The sequence below is a fragment of the Callorhinus ursinus genome, unplaced genomic scaffold (assembly GCF_003265705.2).
Source record: "Callorhinus ursinus isolate GAN/ISIS: 27379988/994484 unplaced genomic scaffold, GSC_fseal_2.0 scaffold15, whole genome shotgun sequence".
NCBI classification, from domain to species: domain Eukaryota; kingdom Metazoa; phylum Chordata; class Mammalia; order Carnivora; family Otariidae; genus Callorhinus; species Callorhinus ursinus.
Window position 1 is genome coordinate 27,363,308 of NW_027397077.1, and position 26,171 is coordinate 27,389,478.

General features: G+C 37.9%; 1 protein-coding gene across 1 annotated transcript in view; it reads right to left on the reverse strand.

Annotated features, from left to right (window-relative positions):
• RYBP (RING1 and YY1 binding protein) overlaps positions 1–26,171 on the reverse strand; it is a 76,228-nt gene that overhangs the window by 49,614 nt on the left and 443 nt on the right. The window contains exon 2 of the mRNA XM_025885061.2: positions 25,556–25,681. Within this exon, the coding sequence (XP_025740846.1) occupies positions 25,556–25,681 (126 nt within the window). The remainder of the gene's footprint in view (positions 1–25,555; positions 25,682–26,171) is intronic.

Consider the following 26,171-nt stretch of genomic DNA (forward strand, 5'->3'; position numbering starts at 1 on the left):
ACCACCTTCCTTGAATTCCCTCTCCCCCCGAAAAACGCCATTAAGAAAATGAAAAGCCACAGACTAGGAGAAAAAACACACAAAACATGTATCTAATAAACTGTTATTCAGAATATATGAAAACTTGTATGAAAGCTGAATAAACACAATTTACAAACGGGCAAAAAAAAAAAAATCTGAAGTCATTTCCCCAGAGATACATGGGTGACTTACATAAACACATGAAAAGAGACTTACCATTAGTCACTAAGGCAATGCAAATTACAACTACAATGATACACCACTAAAATCTACTATACTGGTATTACAAAAAGACAACTGGCAATGTCAAATACTGAGGATGCACAGAGACAGGGATTTCTACACTGTGGATAATGAAAAACAAAATGGTACTTTTGGGGATGATGCAAATACTGTTCTTGATTGTAATTACAAGGCTAATAAGTTCATAAAAATTCACAGACCTGCACACCAAAAAGGATTAATCTTACTGTACATGAATACCTCAGTACACCTGACCTAAAACAAAATTCTCATATCATAAGTATTTTAACATTTCAGTTCCAAACTCAATTCAAACTTTTCTAACTACTCTTCTCACCATGTACTTCTTTTTTTTTTTTTTTAAAGATTTTATTTATTTATTTGTGAGAGAGAGAATGAGAGACAGAGAGCATGAGAGGGAAGAGGGTCAGAGGGAGAAGCAGACCCCCTGCTGAGCAGGGAGCCCGATGCGGGACTCGATCCCAGGACTCCAGGACCATGACCTGAGCCGAAGGCAGTCGCTTAACCAACTGAGCCACCCAGGCGCCCTCACCATGTACTTCTAAATGGCCTTCTGAAAGCCTCATATAACCAGCCTGATCAAACCTCAACTCCAAAAGACAAGCGAATGTTCCATATGACTCGACAATCTGCTTCCAATGCATAGTATTATACAGCTAATCAGATAATCTTCAAAAAGGATAAAAGCATGTAAAGCATTCCACCTCTGCCAAACTACTACAGGAGCTCCACAATTATCTATGAAGAAAATCATCAAGAGGAATAATCAAATGAAAGAAGTCTAAAAACAAAGGAAATCTTACAAAGGGAAAGGGAGTGTTATGCATGTGATGGTAACAACAACAACAAATCACCACCCATACTCATACATACCTCCCATTAGGAGAAATTAGGTGGGCAGAAGCACAGAAACAAATCAAAAGAAAGCTAATTCACACCCTGAATCCCCTCATATCAAATTTCCCTGTCACGCAAACCAAATCACGGGACTTCCTATGACAACATACAAGTATTGGAAGTCTAAGATATTTATAACAGTTTATAGACTGTAACAGGGAGTATTTCACAGAAGTGCTTATAAAGAGAAAAATGAGAGCTGGAAATTGAGAAGAAACAGTTATTTCACTAAGAAATACACATGTGCCTGCCATAGTTCTGAATCTTAAATGTAAAGAAACTGTAAAATGTAAGGCATAGCAGCACTCATACTGCAGAGTCCAGAGAAATCTCTCTAATCATCTTCCTAATGCTTGGTTTGTCAGAAAGGTGATACACTTGGTGGGAAGAGGACAAAACTAGTCCAGGAGTCTAGTCCAGGTTCTACTACTACTAACCTGTTTCATGACTTGGGGCCAGTCACTTAATCTCACTGGATTTAGTTTTCCTGGATGTAATGGCTGAATAAAATTATCTCTAAGGCCCATTCTAAAGAAATTTCTCCATGGAGGAAAAACGGTAGCCCAGGGCAATTCAAAGAATTCTAGCTCTTCTTGGCCAGATATGACTATAGTCATTATGAATGTGGATTTAACATTAGTTCATTTTATAAAACTGTTCATTATTTATTTCCAATAGCATATGGGCTTTAAGTAGGAAGCACAATGCTGCTCAACAAACCCTAAGCACAAGAAACATGTAGAAAACAACATCAAGGGCCATCACAAACTGCTAAAAGCCAGTGATAAAGAGAACTCTTAAAAGCAACCGAAGACACACTTTGTAGAGAAAGAAAAAAAGGGGGGGAATGGCAAATTACTCATCAGAAATAATGAAACCCAGAAAACAATGGAACAACACCTTTAAGGTACTAAAAGACATAAACTGAACCTAGAATTCTATACCCATTGAAAACATCTTCCAAAACAAGGACAAGAAACTGAAAGCCTCACATACCGTTGGTAATATAAAACAGTGCAGTCACTTTGGAAAAGTGTGGTAAATTTCAAAAAGTTAGAGTTATCATTTGTCCCATCAATTCCAATTCTAGGAATATACCTGAGAGATTAAAACATGTATCCATACCAAAATGTGTACACTAATGTTCATGGCAGCATTATTCATTAATAGCCAAAAGGTAGAAAAATTCAAAATAACCATCAACTGAATAAACAAAATGTGGTTTATCTATACAATGGAATATTACTTGGCTATTACCAGGAATGGGTACTGATATATGCTACAACATACATTTCCAAGGTGAGCCTTAGAAACATTAATGGTAGTGAAGAACCCAGTCACAAGAGACCCCATGTCATCTGATTCCATTTACACAAAATACCCTGAACCCCAAATCTTTAGAGAGAGAGAGTTTATCAGTGGTTCCCTAAGACTGGGGATGGCTGTGTGCACTAGGAGTGGGGGCAGCCTTGAGGGTGACAGCTAAAAAGCAGAGCATTCCTTTTGGGGGTGATGAAATGAGGCCAAAGTTCATAATTCTGTGAATATAATAAACACCAATGAACTGTACACTTTAAATAGATGAACTGTATTATATATGCGTTGTACCTTCAAAAAGCTGTTATCAGAAGAAAAGCAAAATAAAAACTTCTGAGAAAAAAAACGAAAGAATCAATCACCAGCAGACCCAAACTGTAAGGAATGTTAGATGTCAACTCTTTAACTACTTATAATTCAACATTGTTCTGAAGAGTTAAACCATTTAGTAGGCAAGAAGAGAAAAAAGGCATTCAAATTGGAAAAGTAAAACTGTCTTAATTCACAAATAAGATCTATGGAAGAAATTGCAAAATCCTTAAAAAGCTACTAGGATACGTAAGTTTAGCAAAGATGCAGTACAAGACATACAAAAATAACTATTTGTAGGGGCGCCTGGGTGGCTCAGTTGTTAAGCATCCCCCTTTGGCTCAGGTCCTAGGGTCCTGGGATAGAGCCCCGTATTGGGCTCCCTGCTCAGGGGGAAGCCTGCTTCTCCCTCTCCCATTCCCCCTGCTTGTGTTTCCTCTCTCACTGTGTCTCTGTCAAATAAATAAAACCTTAAAAAATTGTATAAATCAGCTAAGAACAACCAGAAATTGAAATCTTTAAAGCAGATCTATAAAGCATCAAAAAATGAATTTGACACATGATTTGCAAGATTTATATACTGAAACACACAAAACACTGCTGAAATAAGACCTAAAGAGGAGACCTACACCATTTTTAGGGGTTGGAACACTGATGTCAGTTTTCTACAAATTCGAATGCATTCCAAGAAAAATCCCAGCAACCCTTTTTGTAGAAATTGACAATGTGGGGACGCCTGGGTGGCTCAGTCAGTTAAGCGTCTATCTGCCTTCAGCTCAGGTCATGATCCCAGGCTCCTTGCTCAGTGGGGAGCCTGCTTCTCCCTCTGCCTGCCCCTCTGACAAATAAGTAAATAAAAATCTTTTAAAAAATTTCAAAAATTGACAAGGTGATTCTAAAATTTATATGCAAATACAAAGGATCTAGAAGAGCCAAAGTAACTTTGAAAATGAACAATATTAGAAGTCTTATACTCCCCGATTTCAAGACCTTAAAAAACATTAAGACAGTATAGTACCAGTGTAAAGACAGATTGATGGAACAAGACAGAGTCCAGAAACAGCATCAAATATACAGTCCATTGATTTTCACCAAGATGCCAAGGCAATTCAATGAAGAAATAAAAATCTTCCCAATAAATGATGCCAGAATAACAGGATGGCCATGTTAAAAAAACAAAATAAAGAAAAAACCAAAAACCAACTTACCTCACCCTTACAAATCTGTATACAAATATCACTTCAAAATAGACTAAGGACCCAAATATAAGAGTTAAAACTATAAAACTCCTACAAGCAAAAATCTGAGAAAATCTTGGTGATGATGGGTTTGGCAAAGACTTCTTAAATATGACACAAAGAGTAAAAGTCATAAAAGAAAAAAACAAATGGATTTCATCTAGTGTTCTTCAACGGACTTATTTAAGTTTATTTTATTTTATTTATTTGACAGAGAGAGACAGAGAGAGAGAGGGAACACAAGCAGGGGGAGTGGGAGAGGGAGAAGCAGGCTTCCCGTGGAGCAGGAAGCCCAATGCGGGGCTCGATCCCAGAGTCCTAGGATCATGACCTGAGCTGAAGGCAGACACTTAACGACTGAGCCACCCAGGCACCCCGCTTCAAAAGACTTTTGAAACCTACATCTGAACCTAGAATAAAGAACTCTCACAATTCAGTAAGTCAACCAAAGTTAAAAATGGTAAAAGATATGAAAAAAAAAAGAAAAAAGATGGCAAATAAGCACATGAAAATAACAATCGTTATTAGTTATTAGGAAAATACAAAACCACAATGAGATACCATCAGACACCCTCTATTCGCCTAAAATTAAAAAGACTGGAAAAATGTGGAACAACCAGAGAACTCTCACACACTGCTTCGGAAATTTAAAAATATACAACCACTGTAAAAAAAAAAAAAAAAAAACAGTTTGGCAGTTTGTTAAAAAGTTAAACATACCCAGTGACTCCACTGCTTTACTCAAGTGAAATAAAGTGTATGTCTACACAAAGACTTGTTCAGGAATGTACAAGGCAGCTTTATCTGTATTAGCCAGAAACTGGAAACTCAAATGTCCATCAACAGGTGAAGAGATAAACAGCAAAACAGGCATACAATGGAATAGTATTCAGCGATAAAAAGGGATAAACATGGATGAATCTCAAAATAAGCACAATGATTGAAAGAAACCAAAGGAAAACCCCAAAGTACATACTGTAGGATCACATTTATACAAAATTCAAGAAAATGCAAACTAATGTATAGTTACAGAAAGTAGATTAGTGGCCGACTGGGGACAGAGAAGGGAAGGAAGAATTATCAAAGGGCAGGAGAAAATTTTTTGGGTTAATAAATATGATAATTATCTTATTTCTACTGGCTTTCACAGGTTATTCTTTAAATGTGAAGTATCTTATAAGCCAATTAGATTTTAATGAAGCTAAAAAAATTAAACCCAGACAAGATGTTGTGCTTTTTCTCCTGATTACAATACTTTTTCGTTTTTGAGAGGATTAAGTAATACAGAGATAGAGAAATTTATACAGCAATGCATAATTTCTCTATGTGTTTTACTATTCATCATTTTCATCATTTTTTAAAATTAGGAGATGAAATCTAGCTGTTTAGTTCTATTTAAGAATGTATTCTAGAAATGCTACAAATACGTCATTTTTTTTGTAGAGCAAAGTATTTTCTCACTAGCTTTTAAGTGTTTTCAAAATGCTCTACCTTCATTCCTAGTAATTTTAATTGGCAATAGAGTCTAACATTTTAGCTGTAAATTTAGTATCAACACCGTCATTACCATCACACACACACACACACACACACACACACACACACACACACACACACACCACCCCATAAACTATAACACGCATCTTTTCAGAAACAACCTGTACCATCAGGGTTTCACCAAGGCATAAAGTGGTTTTCCTGATGGCTGGAAGAGTTCATAAATCTAACTTGTTCACAACTTCATGTAATTTTGGGGTCACTATGCTATCTCTTATATTCCCTATAGCAGAGTAAAATCTTATTCTTCTTCCTGATCTCCACACTAGTATCTGGTCCAAATGTTTTTTTTTTTTTTTAAAGATTTTATTTATTTATTTATTTGAGAGAGAATGAGAGAGAGCATGAGAGGGGGGAGGGTCAGAGGGAGAAGCAGACTCCCCACTGAGCAGGGAGCCCGATGTGGGACTTGATCCCGGGACTCCAGGATCATGACCTGAGCCGAAGGCAGTCGCTTAACCAACTGAGCCACCCAGGCGCCCCTGGTCCAAATGTTTTTATGTCCAAAACATTTGAAAAGATATGAAAGGCAAAAAACACAGCCAGGCTAAGTTTTACTTAAAGATCAATATTCTAATTATCTCTTTCTCGCTTCACAGCATCTAAAAGTTTTTGTGGGGCTGGACACAGGGAGCGGTAGAACTTCTTTCACTACTTTTGAATCCCTGAGTCTTGAAAAGCCAGAGGTAAGGGAAGAGAAGTAAACCAACTCTCATTTGCCAGAAGCCTTCCTTTTTAAATTCCAGGGCATGGGTTTGTTTGTTTGTTTGTTTGTTGGGGCTGGGGCGGGGTGGTGATGAAAAGGTTTAAATCTAATGATTAAAATGAATTTCCAGGTTACATGAAGAAAGTCTAAATCATATAAATTCAAGTGGAAAATGGCACTAACTGCTCTGCAGTCATCATTCTTACTCTGCTCTTTGCTGCAAAGCAGAAGCAGAGGAGGCCAACAAGATTGCTTTCTTGATTCTAAAATGCAAGACTTAAAAATGTGTTCATTCATATACAATAGTATTCCACAATTTAATACAAATATTTGCTGAACCGAAAGTCAAATTATAATCCTCCAGAACAGACCCATAGAAAAAGTCTGATTCATCTGCAAACTACAAATATTCTTACTCTAAAGGACAATTCATCAGCCCAAAAGTCTGTTCTTTAAAGGAAAGAAAAAAATTTTTTAAGAAAACCACATTCTTTATCTTACTTTCTACAATCTAGATGGATTTGCTCAATTACAGAAAGGTAAGAGAGTTTTACAATAAAAGACTAAGTAGCAGACACCACCATGAAGTCCAAGTTAGAAGTTTAGCTCACACCTCTTTCCTCAAAAATCTGATTTGTTTGCATTAGGGTTAGAAAAGTTAAAATGACACAAAAATAGACAAGATATATTTGTCATTATGTTAGAATATGAAAGATTTTTCCACAACACACTATTACTAAGACTTTGGAGAAAACTACCGTAAATTTAAATTTCACTTTATGGGTAAGGCACTTGAAAAAGTAAAGAGTTACAAATACAACCCTCATTCCTAAACCATTATTTCACATAAAACTAGAGGGCCTGTATAAAGGAAGGAGGAATAGGAAAAAAAATTAGATCTATTTACTCGACAAAAATTAATGAAATGGAAACAAACTTCTGGTGATTGCAAAAGAAAACTGAAAAGTAAAGATCATACTGGTCAATGAGAAAAACAAAGCAATAACCTTATACAATTTTCTGAGCATGTTATGAATAAAATTAATTCTGAAAATACACCTTTCAAAACCACAAGAGGATCACAATGATTCATCAAGTTACCATTAGCTGGTTTAACGAATAGGATTAAGCCCAACACTAAATTTAGCAAAAGCTCCCCAGTTAGGGATCAACATGGTTGCTGTGTACTAAATTTATTCATGTTTGTACAGGATATTTCCTGTTTGCAAATGTTTTTAAAACTAGGTATGGATTTTTTTAAGTTTGCATGTAACATCTCTAGAGGCCAACTTTGCAGTTCAGCATTAGTCTCTATTTTCATATTCTCAAAGTTTGTGTTCCATTAATTAAATTCTTATTAACAGCTACCAGATTAATTTAAGATGTCACAAATTCTTATTTACCAGAACATTCCAACTCATCAGATGTATCTTCTTTCATGAAATTCATTATTAGATCAATGAGTTTTGAAAATACTGATAATACAGGGGCGCCTGGGTGACTCAGTTGGTTAAGCGTCTGCCTTTGGCTTAGGTCATGACCCAAGGGTCCTGGAATCGAGCCCCACATTGGACTCCCTGCTGGGTGGGGAGCCTGCTTCTCCCTCTCCCTTGCTGTTCCCCCTACTTGTGCGCCCGATTCCAAAGGCTCTCTCTCTGTCAAACAAATAAAATCCAAAAAAAAAAAAAAAAAAAGAAAATATTTATATACAATTAAGAGGCTTCATTTATAAAACAATACCAACTGAAAGGGAAAGATCATCTAGGACTTCAATCCTGAAAAATAATAGATAAAATACCAGTATCTAAATTACTAATAGTTCAAAAAATTCTTCAGCCCACCTCTTGAAAATCCCTTGCTAAGAGAACTCCAGCCATTCTGAGTCCTATTCAGCTGTAAAATTTCTAAGAAAAATAGACTTCATGATCTGGTCAATTTTAATCCTTTTCCTCAAGCCATACTGCATCTAGACCACTCTAGTCACTGTTCTCTTTCAAGACAGCTCCGTTTTTAAAACCTTCAGCCAGCAAGCACAGAACAAAATGGAACGTAAGAGAAAGGCATTTTTTAGTTCTCCTGAGAAGGTGAACCTTTTTAAAACAGACACTGGTTCTGAAGAATTCTATTTTGCAATACACTGTTGTCTCAGCTGTGAGCAGAGGAGCAGGTATGAACTTGAAAGGGAGATAATAAAGAGACTTAATGTTAACAGACTATGCGAAAACTAAAATTAGGAACTAAAGAGAGGAAGTAAACAAATGTTGGCAGTATTTCCAAGTCATTCACCAAGTACTTTTTTAAAAAAATTTTAATGGCCATACCCTTTTGCAGAAAAGGCTAACTGATATATGACATTATTTTAAAATTAGAGATTGGGAGAATGGATTACACTTCAAGTTACACCTAAGAGTACAAAAGCAGCAGCACATTAAGACCCTGCCTCTGAAGATTTAACACTGTGTCAGAGGCACTATCCTTGCCCATGTGGACTTCAAATTTAAATTCGGAGCAAAAATGTAAACAAGAAATTCCACTACAAAATGAAATGCACAAAGTTCTTCAATGATCACAGAAAAAAAGAATCAAGAGGTTTCCCAAAAGAGTTGACATGAGCTGGGTCTTCTTAAGGTGGCTTTTACCAAGTAACACTAAGGTAAAAGTCTTCAGGCAACACAGTGACATGAGAGAACATGCTGAGGGAACACAAGTTTGAGTAGAAGGTTCATGGTAAGAAGTGGCAAAGATGAGCTGGTAGGTAGGACAGATGAGCTGGTAAGTAGACATGCTGGGCCTCGCAGGTCCTTTAAGGAGACAAGGCAATACCTCCTCCGGCAATCAGACAGCAACTAAGGATTCTAGGCAGACAAGCTACATGATCTATGTGTTTTCTAGAGAGATCACCGAACACCTGGCTGAGCAAAGCTACTCCAATAGCCCAGGTGCAGGTCTGTACTGTAGAGATTTGTAATTAATGAAGTTCACACTGAACTAAAAAATGAAATAATGAGGACCTAATTAAGGTGGTAGCAACAGAAATACAGGAGGAATAAAGCAACAGAATTTGATGTCTGACTGCTATAGCTGGGTGTCTAAAGTGATGTCTATAGACTGGTGGCTGCATAGATGGCAATGACATTTTCAGAAAAAAACTTACTGGAAACGATATGAATGTGAAATTGGAAAAGATCCGAGTCAAGTGCAACTGTGCTATATAAACTCGGGCTGGGAATGTAAACTCTTAAGCCTCATTTCGTTATCTGTAAAATGGAGATATATAGCATACCCCTAAAAGGATTAACATGAGACAATGCATGAAATAGGCTTAATATGGTGCCTGCTGTTTGTTAAACGTTGGTTAAATGCCGGCCCTTATCAGCATTATTATTAGGTTGGATACAGGTTACTGATGAAGCCTTTGATGAGGTGTCCCACTCTTCTTCCTGTTACCCAATGAAGCTCCTTCTAGATCTGTGTTCCAGTTACTTCCTCAATAATGGTTATTCAATAAATGCCAAGCATGAAAAAGTGCAAATGTACACCTGTTCTATTAGAACCAAGCTTTGCCTTGGGGCATGACACAGTATTAACTATTTCAGTAATACAACTTTCCAAAAAAAAAAAAAAAAGAGGAAAGAAAAGCACAGGGAGTCGGTCTTTTAATTAAATAACAAAGACTAAAAATACCCCTAGGGCTGTAGTACACCTATCTGTAGTTAATACACCTTCCACACCAGGTGTTTTGACAAAAAGCTTGTCTTAAAGATCTGTAAGAGAAGAGTAACTGAATCTAGTGTTTTGGTCAGTCTGCAATGAGTTTAATTTCTTAGACTGGGAAAAAGAGGGACAAAGATTTTTAGGTCCATAAATGAAGGATTTCAAAATAAAAACATTAACTGTAAATAAGGAAATTTCAACTATACAAACTCTTGCAAAAAAGTTTTAACAGGGGCGCCTGGGTGGCTCAGTTGGTTAAGCTACTGCCTTCGGCTCAGGTCATGATCCTGGAGTCCCAGGATCGAGTCCCACATCGGGCTCCCTGCTCAGTGGGGAGTCTGCTTCTCCCTCTGACCCTCTTCCCTCTCGTGCTCTCTAGCTCTCATTCTCTCTCTCTCAAATAGATAAAAAAAAATCTTTAATAAAATTTTAACAGATAAAGCCCTCCTATTCAGAGATTCTGAAATGTATAAATTTCTACTGACACATTTTGGGCGTGGAGGAGTATGACATTACAAATAAATTATTTTCAATATACTTTAGACGAGTAATTTGGCATCGTGATATTTAAGTCATTTCATTATTACATTATAAACCGCCAAAACTGACATAAATCACTGTACTTTATAACTGGCGAAGACAAAGAAATCATCCAGTTCTGTAAATTTCAGGGAACTTCAATTAACTGCAACCCACAGTTTAAAATCCCAACCCAGCATATATAGTTGTACATATATAGTATCATCCAGTGTGATATTTTTAAAGCTTTTATTCACAATATAATTGCAGTAAGCGGAGACTGTGTACGGTGAAACTTTTAAGACATCCTAAGCACTGAGAAAAAAACAAATCTTTGAAACATAATTACATCGCATTTCAGTCAGTCTGGATAGCCACATTCCACAATCCTCACAACCCTTCAATAAAGGGGGAAAAAAACCATACTAATTGCAGAATTTCATGTTGCTAAGACTCACCAAGATCAGAAATGAGTTCTTCACATAGAATTTCTGAGGGGTTCTTTGTACAACATTTACAGGTTGGGTAGACAAGAAGAGAGGCATTGTCAGGCACATTACGCTGAGCCAGGGGTGGGGGGTGTGAGAAGGGGAGGCAGAGAGAAAACCAAGGGGCAAAGAACACTCTACCTACCCACCTCCCCCTATTATCAACTCCTGTCTTGAGCACCAAAATGCAATCCCCCCTTATAAATATACTTCAATGATGCACACCAAAAGTACATGTCAGGATGAGTTCACTGTCATACATTTTGTCCCAGAGTACTCAACAACAAATTAGATGTCCTGTGACTCCCTCAATTTTCTTAACTGGAGAAAATCACCCACAAATAAAGACAGCAATGCATACACCGGAAAGCAGAATCTACATATTAGAACAGAGAGACTGAACGCCTAATTATATGTGCTCCATCAGACTCTGCCCAGGCACCACTTCCTTGGGAGAGTCAGTCACAAACTCACTGCTGCCTCAGACTACTGATTTTAACGGTGGCATGCCATGTTCTTTCAAGAATTGTGTAATTTTCTGAATGAGTCAAGTGATAAACAGTACCTCAAAGGTGATTTTAAGACAGTCAGCAGTATTATACTGCATATTCTCGGCCCATTTTCTTGAGGATATTTCATCAAGAGACAGAGTGAGAAAAACTCAGTGTTATAAAAAGAATCATCACAACAAGCAAAATAAATCGCCTAACCTATATAGGCTTATGTTAACCTTCTACATCATAGATGATACAATTAAGCTAATAATCTCAGAATTCTAAACAAAGTGGACATTATATTATTGCCCTTATTTAATTTAAATGGCCCTGGAAAAGTGTTCTCCCCTGAGACAGCAAAGGAGGAAGGGAAGGAATTAAAAGAATGCAGTCAAAACACTTTGGTTCCATGTTAATTTGTCCATTTAATTATGTCACCTTTCTATTTCTTCTATTCTACTAACTGGGTATGAAATCAACTAAGTTACTTAACTTTTCTGAGTCTCAACTTCCTCAACTGTGAAAGCTGGAATAACAACTCTATCTCAGGTTGCTTTAAGTGTTACATTGGGAAAACAGACAAAAAACTGGTATGGTAAATGTAAAGTGCTATGCAAATACATAGTATTTGAGAATATCTTCTTAAGATTTAGTCTAAATGTTCAAGTGCCTGTGCAATACATTGCACATGAGTGCTCAAATATTTGTCCCTTTATTCTTTTTTTTTTTTTTAGATTTTATTTATTTGCAAGAGAAGAGAATGAGGAACAGAGAGCATGAGAGGGAGGATCAGAGGGAGAAGCAGACTCCCCGCCGAGGAGGGAGCCCGATGCGGGACTCGATCCTGGGACTCCAGGACCATGACCCAAGCCGAAGGCAGTCGTCCAACCAACTGAGCCACCCAGGCGCCCCCATCATCATTTAAAACTTAGGTCCCCAAAAGTTCAATTGTGAAAATCAAAGACTATCTCATGTACTACTTATGTATTTCTCCCTAGTAATATTATTTGTGCCTTTAGAATGATTAGTCATTCAATCCAATACAATCCATCAACAGCTTTATTATTTTTCAGTACGTATTCTGGGCTAGGTCCTGTGCCAAGTTGCTACATTCACTCACTCGGGGCGCCTCTGTGGCTCCGTCATTAAGCGTCTGCCTTCGGCTCAGGTCACGATCCCAGGGTCCTGGGATCAAGCCCCACCATCGGGTTCCCTGCTCAGCAGGAAGCCTGCTTCTCCCTCTCCCACTCCCCCTGCTTGTGTTCCCTCTCTCGCTGTGTCTCTCTCTGTCAAATAAATAAAATCTTAAAAAAAAAAAAAAAAAGAACATTCACCCACTCAATCCATGTAATACCCCTATGGAGAAGTTACTATTCACAAATGAAACACTAAAGCACAAGGTTAAGTAACCTGCTCAAGGTCACAAAGTTAGCAAATGACAGGGCTGGTGTTACTCAAACTTAGGTCTGACACCAAAGCCTTGGCTCTCAACTACAACTACTACTCTCCAATATGGTAGCCATATGTGGCTACTGAGCACTTGAAAGGTGGCTAATCTGAACCTAGTTGTGCTGTAATTTGTAAAATGCATACCAGATCGTGAAAACCTAGTATGATAAAAAGAATGTAAAATATCTCACTGCAATTTTATACTGATTACATATTGAAATGATAGTATTTTGGATATAATTGATTAAACACAATAAATTCTTAAAAATAATTTCAACTAGGGGCACCTGGGTGGCTCAATTGCTTAAGTGTCTGCCTTCAGCTCAGGTCATGATCTCAGAGTCTTGGGATCAAGTCGCCTGCTTCTCCTTCTGCCTACTCTGCCTGCTGCTCCCCCTGCTTGTGCTCTCTCTCTCTCTGTGACAAACACATAAATAAAATCTTTAAAAATAATAATTTCACCTGCTTTTTACTTTCTTACTGTGGCTAATGAAGTTTAAAATTTCATGTGGCTTGCAATGTATATACGTATATTGGACAGCACTGAGTTAGAACATCATACAGGACATCTGTAATACCAAGAGCACAAAACAGCTTTAAATTTACCAACAGAACATGTTTTAAGTACAAATATATTCTCCAATATCAGCTAATAGTTGTTTACATGCTAAATTAGTGAAAACAATAAAAACAAAACTTTACAATCTCAATGTAAAATGTTATTTAAATTTCAATATTCCAGAATTAAATTTTTAGAACTTATTATGAATATTGGTTTTTCCAACTACAAGTGATACCAACTCAGCTACACTACAGAAATTACAGAAAAGCATATACACAAAAGAATCCGTCATGCTACTGCTCAGACTATTTTGATCACTCATTACTTCCAGGTATATATATTAAATTAGGTGGTATGAAATATTAAGGTGGGATCATATTGTTTTATCATTTTGAAACTTGTTTTTTCCTAATATTATGAACATTTCCTTTTATTACATATTCTAAAACTTAACATTTTATTTTGAAATAATTACAGATTCACAGGATGTTGCAAAAATATTATGGGGTCCCATATAATTTGTACCCTGTTTCCCAGACAGGGCTGCATTCTCTGGATTACAGTACATCAAAACCAAGAAACTGACACTGGGATGTCTGTGTACCATTTTATGTCACCTTATCACATGTAGATTCATGTAACCACCACAATCAAGATTAGATTTAATCAACACAAAACTTTCCCTCTCAGTACCCCTTTACAGTCACACCCATCTCCCTCCCACCCCATCAGCCCTAACCTAACCCTTGGCAACTGCTTATCTAACTTTATTACAAAAATGTTAATGGATGCCTACAAAGTGTGTGACCTTTAGAGAATGGCTTTTTTCACTCAGCATCATGCCCCTGAAATCCATGCCAGTTGTTCTATGTATCAAGAGTTAGCTCCTTCTTAATTGCTGAGTAGTATTCCATGTGGTATGGATGTACCACTCACCTACTGAAAAGACATTTGGGTTATTTCCAGTTTTAAGGTATTACAAATAAAGCTGCCATGAACATTCGTTAACAGGTTCTGTGTGAACTTAAGTTTCCATTTCTCTGGGATAAATGCCCAGGAATGCAACTACTAGGTCATACAGTAATTATATGGTTAATTTTGCAAGAAACTGCCAAGCTGTTTTCCAGAGCGGTTTTATCATTTTACATTCCCACCAAAAGAAACAGTTCAAAACATTTTTAAGAGCTGCAAAATATTTATAACTATTGCATGGTTTTTAACAATTCCCTGCTGATTTCTATGTAGGTTTTTTTTGTTTGTTTTACTTGCAGCAAGAATTACTATCAAACTCCACTTTTTGGGCCAGAGACCCCTGTGGTGTTTAGTGAAGACTTGTCCCTCATGTAGTGCACTACCAACACTTGTGGGTTCACCAGCCAGCCAGTCCTTTTTTGTTATAATAATGATATAACTGATATATTTACACAGAAATTTTTATATGCAGATAACACTTATTACTAGAAGTTGAACTGTTGGGTCACAAGCTACAAATTTTTTTTTTAAGGTACAAATATTTTTAAGGGAATTGATACCAACTGGCCTTCAGAAAATTTAAAGCAACTTACCCAACCACCAAGGGTCTGTGACAATGTCCACTTCTTCCTAGACTCACTAAAAAATTTTTAGTCTTTAAACTGATTTGCAAAAATGTTGTTTTGTATTTAAGTAATGGGAAGGTTATACATTTCTCATGTTTCATGACTCAATCTGTAGTTCTTTTATTAATTACCTATTCATAGTCTTTGGCAACATTTTATTGAAACGTTAGTTTAGTGATTGTAAAACTTGGTTCTAACGTACACTGCAAAGAAATAGCTTTTTAAAATACATATCTGAAATCCAACTCACATATTAATAGGGCAAGACAATATCATATTTTACAACGTGAAAAAGTTTAGTTGATATGATCCCCCAATTTATAAATATTCTTGTATTACACACAATTTATTTATTAAGAAATCACCTCTAATGCCAGCTCTAGGTTAAAAACGTGAATGTGGATCACTTCTCTTAACTTCACTTTGAAATGCCAAGACATAAATTTTCCATAACAAACATCAAAACTATCTCCAGCTTCATTAAGAAACATGGCTGCTTCTCTTTAGAATTTAAGGTCATCCAACCAATAGTTCTCAAAAGTGTGCTCCCTAGACCAGCACCAGCAGCACTAACATCACCTACTAACTTTTAAGGAATGCAAATTCACAGGCTCTACCCTAGACCTACTTAATAAAAAAACAGAAGGTGGGGGGTCGAGCAGGCAATCAAGCAATGTGTTTCACAAGTGTTCCAGGCGATTGTGATACATGCTAAATTTGAGAACCACCATTCTAAACAAATTTAATATAAAAACAAATCTGGATTGCCTTATATACAAAGTTAATCATGCCACAGATATTAAGAATTCAAAGACATATTTTCATTCTCCCCCAAATTAAAACAACCCAAAAAGAAAACTGGAAACTGGATCTTAGCTTTATTTCCTACAAAAAGGAATCCTAAAACCCATGAAGTGTTCACAAAAAATTTCCCTTAGAAGAAAACCCAAAATGAACCATATAAAACCAACAGGTCAGAGTGCATGCCTTTCAAATCAGAGACTCAATTTGTTTTGTATCACACACTGCCTGATATTCCCACTCCTACAACACTTTGAAAATTCAATGAACTAGCATATTAAACAGCACCTGGAAAACTACTCAAATATTTGCAGTCCAGGGAATAAATTAATAAATTGGTCAACAAATAAAAATAATTCTGCATGGCAGAATAAAAGTGACCTTTATGTTTTTGTTTTGTCCCCAAACTTATGATAAGCATGTATTACCACCCTGACAACTAAAATAAAGGAGAATCATGACTATATGTAATGATACAGGAAAATAACCTACAACACCTCAATTATTTTAAATTTTACCAATGCACTGATAATCTCTTTCCTTTATCTGTATGATAAAAATTTACAAGATGCTGGGGTAGTACCAGATAAACAGAGTTCCAGCCTTCATGTTTATTAAAGTTTGAAATTCAAAGTGAATATATGAGTATTAATCCAGTTACAAAGGTGTGTTACTATGGTAGCTACTTCCTATCGACCTGGGTAAGTGTCCCATTTCCCTCCAACTAAGACTCTGCAGATATGTTAGGCTTGGCCAATCTACCTGTCCCAACCCCCAGGCAACAAAGAATGGTCCAGAAATTGGGCAAGTAACAGGGGTCCCGATTCCTACAGCTTATTCTGAGTTTAAATGGTATTCTTCTCATTATTATGTAAAATAGCAAAAAAAAATTTTTTTTTAAGATTTTATTTACTTGAAAGAACGAGCAAGCGTGTGAAAACCAAGAGGGGGGCGGGGCAGCAGAAGGAGAGGGACAAGCTGACTCCCTTCTGAGCAGGGAGCCCAACGTGGGGCTCAATCCCAGGACCCCAAGATCATGACCTGAGCCGAAGGCAGACACTTAACCAACTGAGCCACCCAGGTGCCCCAAGACAACAGTTTTGTTTTGACTGAAGGTAGCTGGAGCTGAATTCTTATTTCTTGAAACCTTGAATATTCTGACAGACTTAAGATATTAACTTTTGGTTCTGTAAAAGAATGAACAGTACATAAACCTTATAACTTAACATATGAAATCTGATCTCTTCTTAGAAAGCAGTCACCAGGTTTGTTTTCTCCATGACTAACTACCATATACTCAATAGGTTTTAAGATCCAATACAGGCTGATAAGATTGGCATCCCACCTCACCTTTAATTTCCTGTCCCTCCCAAAGTCTACTTCATCTTAAAATGTATTGCTAATGCTCTTAAAGTTTTAAGTAAGATTTTTTGTTTTTGTTTTTACATATCCCTTCCACCAGTTTCTTTTCTCAAAGGATCATTTAAATAGTTTTTCTAAATTGACATCGGGAGGGGAGAGCAGTATTATCTAATCCTACTGAAAAATTAAAATTTCACCTGTTTACCTTGTGATTTCAACTATTCATGGTTTCTGATAACACTGCAGTTTACTTGTATTGACTTTACTGAGAATTCTTCTTTAACACAACAGTCAATCACTGCATTGAATTGAAATTAAAGCTAAATAACTGACTGAGTCAAGACTTCAATTTAACAGAATTAATCCAAGTTACTCAACAGAATATACTCCATGTACAACTTCCAACTTATAATATATTAACACAAGAGAACTTATACAATGGACAGCATAACATCTCCATCAACACCCAACACGTTTTATACCCATTTTTTAAACTGCCTTTAGATGCCAGGTTACATGCACACCCATCTAGGTCCTTAAAATTGATTTTGCACAACATGACTGATCTTTCGCTTTATTATCAGACTTTTATGACTTCTGGCTGCTTTAATAACCAAATGGGCAACCAAAAAGGATTAGGAATTATCAGTTATTATTTAGGTAAATGTGCTAATGCTCTGAAGCTCCAAACCACTCCAGGAAGTACTTTAAATGCACTGCCTACAGCATCCAAGGCTCAAGCTCTGTGTTTAATTTCCAGCACACGTTTGGAAAAACAAAACCAGAAAAACAGGAATACTACTTTTAAGGACACACTTAATAAAGACAGCTTTCCCCTAAACCAGTAACATTACACACACGATTCAAGCCCTACTATGAAAGCATATTTATCAGATAAAACTTTTAAACTGGAACAGTTTTAAAGGGGATTCCAATTGAAACTCCTAGTCTTCATCTATTCTATATACATTTACTGAACCCCTGTCAAGTGCCAGGCACTGTACTAGATTTTTAAGCTGTGAAAAAGGTACTGCCCTCAGGGGGCACCTGGGTGGCTCAAGTCAGTTAAGCGTCAGACTCTTGGTTTTGCTCAGGTCATGATCTCAGGGTCATCAGATGGAGACCCACATTGGGCTCTGAGGCTGTGCATGGAGACCGCTTAAGATTCTCTCTCCCTCTGTCCCCACCCTCCCTCCCTCAAATTAGTTAAAAAAGAGAGAGAGAGAGAGAGAGAGAGAGAGGTCTTGCCCTCAAAAAAGGTAAAACCTAACAGGTGATCAAATAAAAATTCCGTTAAAGTGTTACAATAAGTTATACATGATTTGGAGGGTGAGGCAATCAAATAAAAATCCAATTCAAGTGTTACGATGAGGTACACCTGATTGGAGGGTGATGAAAAGGGTTCCTGAGACATCCAGAAGGACAAATAGGAGTGAGGCAGGACACAAAAGGAAGGGAAAGCATTTCAGAGAAAATCCAGAGGAATAGAAGGTGTGAAGGTATGGAAATGAGGTATCATGATCCATGCTTGGGAAACAAGCAGTTTGGCAGGAAACACACACATGGTATATGTGGAGGGCAGATGAGGTGTGGTGGCAGTCTGCCTCCAAAAATCCTAAAGGAATACGAAAGAAAGGACTAAATCAGAAACCCTTTGTGATGCTCAGCATTTGGACTTTACCTTAAAGGCAATAAGAACTAGGAGATAATTTAAGTGGACCAAATGGAGAGGCTCCAAAACCAGCTGGATTTGATTGCCATGGGCATGCATGCATAAGGGTGGTGATGGATGGTTATTATATAGTAAATGGGAATTACCAGCCTGTGGGGAGAAGTGGAAAGGTGTGGATGACATCTGAAGTGAGGGAAGAGCTGAAAAGGATGTAGGAGGGAGCAAACAACTAACCTGTACCAGCCTGTACAACAAAGTCTACACCTAAGAATCATAAAGGCCTCATTTAAATCCCAGATTCAGTAAGGCCTTCCCCAATGTACCCACAAAGACCAACTATCTCTACCATGTACTCATTCATTCCATGCCTACCATCACTGGGCGCTTCACAACACTGAAGATCTTTTTATTGTCTCATCTTTTCAACATCTGTTAGGTTCCCTGAATGCAGGAATTTTCGGTTTACTTAACCAATGACTTGAAATACAAATGACTGATAAACACTACAACTCATGAGAGACAAAAGCTTACTCCATTTATGTACTGTAGAAAGTTCCACACACCAGGTTTTATCCTTACACCTAATGATGTGTGAATTTACACCACAGATGAAAGAAGACAACTGTGTTAAAGTATGTAGATAATAATAACCTATCAAGGAGAAATCCTATCTCTAGAATGTGTAATGGTCTACATGCAGAGTTGAGATCTAAGATACTCAGGATAAAACAGCAGCACTGGTAAAATAAACAAGAACCACACACACTAACATGGATGAATCTCAAGAAGCCAGACCTAGGAGTGCATCTAACTGTATGACTCCACTTATACCAAATTCAGAAACATGCAGAACTCCCCCCCAGAGTTAGAAGTCAGGACAGTGGCTGAAGTGACCGTCAAGAGTGTACAATGGACTCTGCGGTCCTGGTATTGTTTCTTAATCTGGGTGCAAGTTACATGGTGTGTTCACCTTGTGAAGATTCCTCAAGCCTTTTCATTATAATTTGTGCACTTCTCTGTATGCATGCTTCAGTTCAGAAAGTTTACTTAAAGGGGCGCCTGGGTGGCTCAGTGGGTTAGGCATCCAACTCTTGACTTTGGTTCAGGTCATGATCTCAGGGTCCTGGGATGGAGCCCTGAGTCTGGCTCCCTGCTCAGTACAGAGTATACTTGAGATTCTCTCTCTCTAAATAAAAATCTTTAAAATAATAAACCTTAAACAAACAAAAAACTCCTTACCTAAAAAAACAGGGAGGGAACATGCCTGATGGGGAGGATAAAGGAAGATGCCACAAACAAAAAAGGTCCTGGTGACAGAGCCAAACAGAAAATGAGAGCCAGAAAGACTAGAATGTTTTAGTTCAAACTGCAAAGGAGACAAATATGTAGAAATCCACCATTACCTAAAGTTCCAGTGACCTTAGTGCTGCAACTTCCTCAAGTAGCTGCCGTTTACCAAAATAGTTATTAATCTTGGAATTTCTTCAGCATTGACAAAAGCACAGGATAAATGTATGCCACATGAGTAATCCATTCAAGCCTCCCATCCCAGTAACTACAGGACATACTGACAAGTTAGCTGGCTGGCCTGGCCTCAGTATATGGCATGCAACTAAGGAAAAGCTGAGTAGTCTGAACAACAAAGATTCCAATTCTAAATTGTCCCCAACCCAATGAGCTAAATGGCAGAGGCTACACCTACAGAAGTAATTATCCCTTGCTCCAAAAGAAAGGAGCATGCATGCTGCCTAACAAGGCAAATGTGTACCTCAACACAGTGGTTCTCATCACTCCCCCAGTTCTCATCATTCTATAGTTCCATATTCTGCTCTTATTTCTCAAAACACTTGCCACTGGCCGAAATTATTTTTCTGTTTACCTGCTATTTTCTCTTCCTCTCCATAATATTTCAAATTTCATGAGAACAAGGACCTTGTCTGTCTTTCCACCACTGTACACCCAGAGCCCATTTGGCTGTGTGCTCAATAAAAACTTGTCAAATAACCACAACTACCCAGGTAATTTACTTTAAGGTCACCAAGTATACATAAGATCAAGTCAGTAGCAATAAATCAGTAAGTCCAATGTAATAGCAAATACAAAATAAATTATCACTGCTTCTGGGTAAGAGTGATCTTTAAAACTCTACCAGCTTTGAGGCCGAAAGGTTTGGTAAGGTTTGATGGTTCAGAAGACAGGTAATTTCTCCATGTATTTTATGGAGAAATTTTATGAAAGACAAACACTACCGTAAAACCCATGTGATCTAAGGAGCAAAACCACTGTGGTAGATGATCAGAAACCATAGGGAAGAGGCCTGGCTCTACTCTAGGTTAGGTACACCCCACCCCTGCTTTCTGGGAGTTTTCCTACCTGAAAATTACCTCAGGGCAATGCACTTTTGAAGCAAGATCAGAACTTTCACATATCACTAATTATGTATGTTTTCCCCTAAAACTTCTAAAGTACTTCATGACTATTCAAGGGATATTGAGTTGTTTGGCTACCTGAATTTAAGGAGAGAAAATGTCCAAATTTCCAACTTCAAAAAATGAGTTCCGGAACAAGGGAAACATTTTACCAACAAAATGGAGTACCAACTTCTAATTCAATATGCTGAGTACCAACTTTTTTTTTTAAGTGACATAATCTTATTGCACACCAGTAAATTCCTCACTTCTGTCTGCAAAAGCTCTAAAAAACAGTACACTTTTCAGAGGGATAGTAGTCCAATAAACATGATTTGAACCCAGTATCAGGATAAAATCTGGCACTGAAGACTAGAAAAGTTCTAAATCTATGGTAATTACCCAAAGCAAAAATTGACCAATTTTCAAGTGAGTGTCATTTAAGCAGTAGCTGAAGATCAAAATGCAGCACTATGATCAAAGAACCACTAATCAGCTAGAGCTGCAGCAGTGTGTTTATTTCCAACAAAGACATTATTAGATTCAGAGAAGTAGCAAGACCGAAGCAAAGTATATTTAATTTACCACCGAGTCTAGCAAGTTACTCTGCTCAACACTCAAGAACTTCAACTTAACAAAATGGTTAAGTAAATTTGTTAATTTGCAGGGATTTTTCCTTCTAAAAGCTGATAGTATCATCTTTCAAGAGACTGGCAAAGTAGGCTGGGAAATCCTACTTTATTTATCTCCTATTTATCACCTAGGAAAGAGATAGTGTTTCCTCCCCACCCACAGCCACCTTATATACACACTCCTTTATTTCCTATGTTGAAAGGCTTAGGGCAGAGTTCTCTCAGCATGGTGAGGAGGCAACCTTCCGGCTGCAGGTGACCCATCCATGCTCTTAAGCTGTATCACAGGACAGGAGAAAACCTATGATGTGATGGAAATCTTCTAAAACTGGTTTTGTGGTGATGGTTGCACAAGTCTTTAAAATTCAATGAATCGTGCACTTAGAATTAGTGAATTCTACAGTATGTAAATCATACCTCAATAAAACTATAAAATAATCACCAGCAAGGGCTAGAGTGGGATGATACAATTAGTTAGAAAAAGGAGTGTATCTAAGACCCAAAGAAACCCTCCATATAATTGACACATCCAATATAGATCTCTATTGCCCCCTGAATGTCCAAGTAGCCTATTAAGTATTTCCTCCTTCTTCCCTTAACATGTTCCTTAGGAGCTTCTGACCGCCTTCCAGTCTCTATGCTGCTCCAATAAGGAAAAAAAGATCTTATGAATCACTTTCATGAATCCACCTGCAGAATTCAACATATAAAGTACACATGACAATAACAATGAAAAGTTGGCAGGTGATTCTGTAGAAATCAATTCCCTTTTTGGAAGAAATAGGGAGGAGGAGGCATCCTAATTGATTCGCCAAGCCAGACTGCTCCAATCTCCCACACAGCACTTTATTTATACCTCTCTTAGAGCCCTTATCACTTGGATTCTGCTCTTTGTCGTACATGTCTAACCAATCCCCCCCCACCCCTCGCCAATGTCTTGACCAGTATCTTTCACATCCTAGGAATTTAATAAATGTTGTTTGGATAACTTATTATTCTCATCAAATTAAGGGACACCAATTCTATCCTCAAAGGGTAAATACAGTTCCATGTCCTACTGAACTTACTACTAATTAAAACCTGACTTCCTTGGTTGACTTGGTAGATGATGGCAACAAAGACAAAAATGATGAACAAACTCCAAAATGACCACTGGCTAGGCCACCAGCTAGGCTGTTGTTATAATATGAATACGAAGCACCAGCTTGGAGCAATAAAACCCAATTTCTATACCAGTCAACAGGTTAACGAAGCCCTTTTATCATTTTTTAAAAAGTTATTCTAAAATCACCAATTTTTGCCTATTACTCAGCATCCAAAACCCAACAAGTTTTGTACTATCATCAATACCAGATCTGATTAAAACTATGCAAGGCAAAAAATATTAAATCTTTGAGGTGCCAAAAAATTACAGGAAAATCACACAGCAGTAGCTAGTATGGCAGAGAAATTAACCAACAGTTCCTACACCTGATAACGCCCAAATGAAGACCTCTGAAATTCACCTTTCCACGTGAAATACATTCATAGCCTAAGAAAGCCAAAATGTTGTTTGCTTTCCAATTAATGATGACTTCAAGAATAGATCTCAAACACCAAAACACTGACAATAACCAAGATGAAAACAAAAAGGCCATGTAAAGGTATCTTGACTTTTAAGAGTTTAAGTCCTCCAAAAATTAAATGAAAACCCTTAAAGAGATAAGTATCCTGTTCCTGAACAGACTCTAAAATATTTCGTCTTCAGTAATTTAATGTATTTGTTAAAAAACTGAATTTCACTGTCATCATCTGTAACTCTGAAAAAAGTTTAAATATTTCTATAGCTTTTAAAACCAAAACCTCCCACATGCTTCCAAAAAGTTGATAAGTCAGATTTTTTTTAAATGCACAAAGAAACTGAAATGCATTTCATTTTAAGATTATTCCCAGCAATACATCAGATGTAAACTTGAATTTGGTTTTGCTCTTCACCAGTGAAGTTCTCAAGTTCTTAGGAGTTTCCTAGTCATTTACTTAAACGTCATCTACCGTAACACTCAAAGCAAAACCACAATAAAGAGGTTTGGCCTCTGAGGGATTCTACATGTAAAAAAACATTACTCATAAATAAAATATAATCACTATTGCTTTAAATAACAAATACATTTCTAAACTTTCATGCCATTTGATGGAATTCCCTGTTTCCCAGAGCAAAACAAAATCTATTAAGCTCCCAATAAGTGTGTTTTATTTTAACTAAATCTGTCCTATGGTAATACAAAAATTGACATGAATTTGCTGTAAAAACTTCTGGAGAAATATTTTTCGTTCTTGAGTACTTTAATTCAAAGCACTCTTTATTTAAAGATTTAGTGGAAGTCCCAAAAATGCTCCACCAGTAATTGGACCAATTCATCCCAGAATTATATTCTTTAGGTTACCCAATATCCGAGGTAATCCCGGGTATAAATAAAGCAATGAAACCCTAAGAGGACACATTTAGTAAAAAAATAACATCCAGTTGGAACTACAGAGTACTACTATACAATCATATTGGAACACCACCAATTCAAAAACAAGTACCTGATGAAATGAGACTTCTGGCAATCAACTTAAGTCTTCAAGGACCCACTAGGAACTCACTCCTCCCAGCTTTTACACACATATACCGCAATGCCTTCCCATGAAATGACATCAAGAATAGCTTAACTTCAAACTCTAACATCACTGACACAAATTCCAGATTCAATTTGAAAGATGACCAGAAGGCTACAAAATTAGCTTCGACATTTTATCCAAATATATCTAAACGTTAAATGTGGAGTAGTCCAACTTGTTTTGATACCAGATGCGATTTACTACCTTCACAAAAGTGAAAAGGAATTCTTTCAACATTCTTTTCATTGTAATAAGGCTTTAAACACAAAAAAACTTCAATACAGCCTATTCATTTCACCATTTTGCAAAATCGTCCTCCATCACCACTCTGCATAAGCTAATCAGAAAAAACACAAATTGACAGCTCAGCTTTCCAAAAAATGCGCTTTATCAAACCCCAACATTTATTTTCAAGTGCAAGAAAATAACAGACATTTGCAGTTCAAGACAGGAAAAGCACAACAAACAGCTTAACTGTACATCCACCACTAAATCGCTCAGAGAAGAAAAAAATAATTCAGGACAGGCAAATTAAAAACATTCTACACATGGCAAAAATAAAAGGTCTAAAGTCCTACAATCCATAGCAAAAACAGTGCTTCCTCTCTTTTTGAGCCAATACCAATAAGCCAATGGATACAAGTGTCAAATAAATCCAGCCTGTTTGAAATAAGACGAAAACCTGGAAAAACTCCCTCCCATAAATCATTCAGTGAATAGGACGCTTTGCACCCAACACAAAATAAATACACACAACCAAAACCACACATCACCCACCCCCCAAATGCAAAAAAGCCATAATCAACAAGTTGGAAAGAGAGCAGAAAGTATAGCTCTCCACCCTCTCCCCCACCTTATATAAAAAAAAAAAGTCCTTCAACAAAAGCTAACACAGATCTTCAAGTACCTGGTGGAGGTGCCTTTCCTCACATCGCAGATGCTGCATTTAAAGGCTTCAGCGCTGTTTCTGAAGGTACAGACGCTACAATCCCAAAAGCCTTCGTCTGCGGCAGGTTTCGCTTGTCTTTTTGGCCTTCGGAGGAGTGAGGAGTGGGGGAAAGGGGAGGGAAGAGACAGGGAGCAGGAAAACGGGGGAGAAACAGCAAAACACAGGCGCTGGTGAGCCGTCGCCAATTTCGCAGGAATCCAGTGCTGGAAACTTCGCTCGAGCGACCACCCACCCACCCTTTTCGGGGACCGAAACAGGGACTCGGGGAGGGCACGGGGCGCCCCCACCGGCACCCTGCAACCTCCGGGCCCGGGCCGTGCTGCCTCGCACAGCAGGCGGCGGCGGCTGCGGCGGCGGCGGCGGCGGCGGCGCCCCGGGAAGGGCCGCGGCGGGCGCAGGAAGCGGGCGGACTTGTGGACTTGAGCGTGGGGCTGGGGGGGCCGGCAGGGGAGCCGCGGGCCGGATCTGGAGGGGGCGCGCAGGGGCAGCCCGAGGCCGGCGGCGGGGAGTGGGCCGGCTCCTTCCCTCTCCCCTCCCTTGCTAGCGCCCTCCCTCCCTCCCTCCCCACCTGGTT